Source organism: Eubalaena glacialis, chromosome X (genome assembly GCF_028564815.1).
Source record: "Eubalaena glacialis isolate mEubGla1 chromosome X, mEubGla1.1.hap2.+ XY, whole genome shotgun sequence".
Lineage (NCBI taxonomy): Eukaryota > Metazoa > Chordata > Mammalia > Artiodactyla > Balaenidae > Eubalaena > Eubalaena glacialis.
This window is the reverse complement of record NC_083736.1, coordinates 41,062,180-41,065,708: the sequence shown is the minus strand read 5'-3', so window position 1 is coordinate 41,065,708 and position 3,529 is coordinate 41,062,180. Positions and strand designations below refer to the sequence as shown.

The window sequence follows — 3,529 nt, the reverse complement described above, 5'->3', positions numbered from 1 at the left end:
TTTTTTCTTTTCCAGATAAGTTTATGAATATAGCATCAGGCAAAATCTTTCTGACCCATGGAAAAGAGACTGTCCTTTGCTGCCAGCCCTGTCCTCTTTGCCAGCCTGCTTCACAACAGAGGCAGCATAGATGAAGAGAGGCTGTGTAGTTTAATGGTTTAGAACACATTTAAATCTTGGTTTCACATGGATTCAACTAGAGATTATCATACTAAGTGAAGTATGTCAGAAAGAGAAAGACACCATATGATATCACTTATATGTGGAATATAAAATATGGCACAAATGAACCTATCTATGAAGCAGAAACAGACTCACGGACATAGAGAACATACTGGTGGTTGCCAAGGAGGAGGGGGCTGGGGGAGATGGAGTGAGAAGTTGGGGCTAGAAAATGTAAGCTTTTATATATAGGATGGATAAACAACAAGGTCCTAGTGTATAGCACAGGGAACTAAATTCAATATCCTGTGATAAACCATAATGGAGAAGAATATTAAAAAAAGAATGTATACATATACGTATAACTGAATCACTTTGCTCTACAGCAGTAATTAACACAACATTGTAAATCAACTATACTTCAAAAAAAATAAATAAATAATTTTTAAAAGATATACAGTAAGGACATAATAACTATCTATCCTTCTATGCTAAGTTGTATCATTATATTAAAATATGAGAAATATCTTTTAAAAAATGAGTCACTTGGCTTTCCTCTCGGAGTGGTTTACAATTTTTATTTCCTAATTCTACCTGCTGTGTGTATGTCCAAGCTTGAAACTGGGCTAAGTCTTCCTCAAGGAAATGGGGCTTTTCTGCCCTTTCAAGCTTCCTTTCTTATCTCCTCATTTCAGATCTAGAACTAGAAAATAAGTTCAACCTGGCAAAATTTGAGCGCAACACCTTTCTCCTCTAATAACACCAAAAACTTCTCATTTACCCTGCATCAAAATTATCACAAGTTCAGAGTCAGTGGAATCCAGATTGGTGAGGGTTTGCCGTGTTTCTTCTCTGAGCTCCTTGGAAGGCCCCCATGCCACGCGTCATGCAACGCTGTACTTTTCGGTTTATGAAATCAGAAAACATAGTCTCAGGGAGCAGGGCCAAAGAAAGGTATTAGGAAGATAATGTTAAAACCTATAATAAAATTAAAATGATGAATATAGCTAGGGGAACTGTCCATCCAGGGAATAAGCATATTAGTGTAAATGGATTAAGAGTCAGAAATTAATGAGGTCTATTAATTGAGTTGATTCCTGTAATCTGGTAAAATGCAAATAGCATCTTCTTGTAATCGGCCGGTGGACTGCCTGAATGAATACCACTAGAACCACTAGAAAGCAGGTTTGGCTTAGAAAGAAAACAATACTTAAAATCTTTTAGCAGGGCCACAACGAGGGTAGCTGAACCACCACTTGACTTTGGAGCCATGGATTCCTGGAATTAATAAGAGTAATAATAATAGCGAGCACTTATAGTAGTACCTATGTGCCAAGTATTGTTCTAAGTTGACTCATTTAATCTTCATAGTTGTGCAGTACGTGCATTATCATCATCCCCATTTTATAGGTGAAGAGATCATGACGTGGGTAGGTTAAGTGATTTGTCCAGGGTCACATACCTAGTAAGTATTGAAACCAGAATTTATTTTATTTTTTATTGAAGTATAGTTGATTTACAATGTTGTGTTAATTTCTGCTGTACAGCAAAGTGACTCAGTTATACATATATATACATTCTTTTTTAAAAATATTCTTTTCCATTATGGTTTATCATAAGATATTGAATACAGTTCTCTGTGCTATACACTAGGACCTTGTTGTTTATCCATCCTATATATAAAATCTTACATCTGGAGTGTGACCGGGATGGCGCATTTTCTTGCACTGAGTAATTCAGTGTCGCTGGCGGCTGAGCAGGGCGGAGAGTTCTATGAAGTGAGGGAAGGGATTCATGTAGGCGTCCGGGGGAGCCTTGTTCTGAACTCTAAGGTGGGAAGGTGATGCTGGGGACTGCTGCTCCCGGACCCGCAGCGTGAAAGTTGTGATATCATCCTCGAACCATCAGCTTTGAAATTTACAAAGAATGGAGAAGACTCAAGAAACAGCCCAAAGAATTCTTCTAGAACCTTGTAAGTACTTACCTCAGTTACCAGGTAAACAAGTGAGAACCAAACTTTCACAGGCAATTAATCATTGGCTAAAAGTTCCCGAAGACAAGCTACAGATTATCACTGAAGTGACGGAAATGGTGCATAATGCCAGTTTACTCTTTGATGATGTCGAAGACAACTCAAAACTCCGACGTGGCTTTCCAGTGGCACACAGCATCTATGGAATTCCATCTGTCATCAATTCTGCCAATTATGCACATATTCTTGACCTAGAGAAAGTCTTAACCCTTGATCACCCAGATGCAGTAAAGCTTTTTTTTTTTTTTTAATTTATTTATTTATTTATTTTTGGCTGTGTTAGGTCTTCATTTCTGTGCGAGGGCTTTCTCTAGTTGTGGCAAGCGGGGGCCACTCTTCATCGCGGTGCGCGGGCCTCTCACTATCGCGGCCTCTCTTGTTGCGGAGCACAGGCTCCAGACGCACAGGCTCAGCAATTGCGGCTCACGGGCCCAGCTGCTCCGTGGCATGTGGGATCTTCCCAGACCAGGGCTCGAACCCGTGTCCCCTGCATCGGCAGGCAGACTCTCAACCACTGCGCCACCAGGGAAGCCCCGCAGTAAAGCTTTTTACTCGCCAGCTTTTAGAACTGCATCAGGGACAAGGCCTAGATACCTACTGGAGGGATAATTACACATGTCCCACTGAAGAAGAATATAAAGCAATGGTCCTGCAAAAGACAGGAGGACTATTTGGATTAACAGTAGGTCTCATGCAGTTGTTCTCTGATTACAAAGAAGATTTAAAGCCACTGCTGAATACACCTGGGCTGTTTTTCCAAATTAGGGATGATTATGCTAATCTACACTCCAAAGAATATAGTGAAAACAAAAACGTTTGTGAAGATCTAACAGAGGGAAAGTTCTCATTCCCTACTATTCATGCTATCTGGTCGAGGCCTGAAACCACCCAGGTGCAGAATATCTCGTGCCAGAGAACCGAAAACGTAGATATTAAAAAATACTGTGTACATTATCTTGAGAAAGTAGGTTCTTTTGAATACACAAAGAATACTCTTAAAGAGATTGAATCTAAAGCCTATAAACAAATTGATGCATGTGGTGGGAACCCTGAGCTAGTAGCGCTAACAAAACACTTAAGTAAAATGTTCAAAGAAGAGAATGAATAATATTAAGCCATTCTTGATTAGTCCTGATAGCTTAGTTGACTTTTTTTTGTCTTTTAGCCTATTACCTTTTTAAAAATTTGGACCAAGCTGTTGGTCTCCAAAAACTGAGTGATAGTGGTGATGTGAGTGAGGTTGTTTCAGTTTAGAATCCCTGTGTGCAGATAATCAGCATAGTACCAAGTTGAAGGAATCACAAGGAGGCACATATAAATAAGTCTAATTTGAAT

The 3,529-nt window shown here is 39.5% G+C and overlaps 1 protein-coding gene across 1 annotated transcript; it reads left to right on the top strand.

Annotated features, from left to right (window-relative positions):
* The first annotated feature begins 2,088 nt into the window (after positions 1-2,088).
* Positions 2,089-3,302, top strand: LOC133082488 (geranylgeranyl pyrophosphate synthase-like). Its single transcript, XM_061179087.1, has 2 exons — positions 2,089-2,421; positions 2,721-3,302. The coding sequence occupies exons 1-2, from the start codon at positions 2,089-2,091 to the stop codon at positions 3,300-3,302; spliced, it is 915 nt and encodes a 304-aa protein (XP_061035070.1).
* The last annotated feature ends 227 nt before the right edge of the window (positions 3,303-3,529 follow it).

Bases quoted from the DNA above. Each gene is read 5' to 3' on its own strand.
- LOC133082488 (XM_061179087.1), top strand. From the start codon at position 2,089: ATGGAGAAGACTCAAGAAACAGCCCAAAGAATTCTTCTAGAACCTTGT. The intron at 2,422-2,720 runs GTAAAGCTTTTT...CTGCGCCACCAG, and splicing joins CCCTTGATCACCCAGATGCA to GGAAGCCCCGCAGTAAAGCT.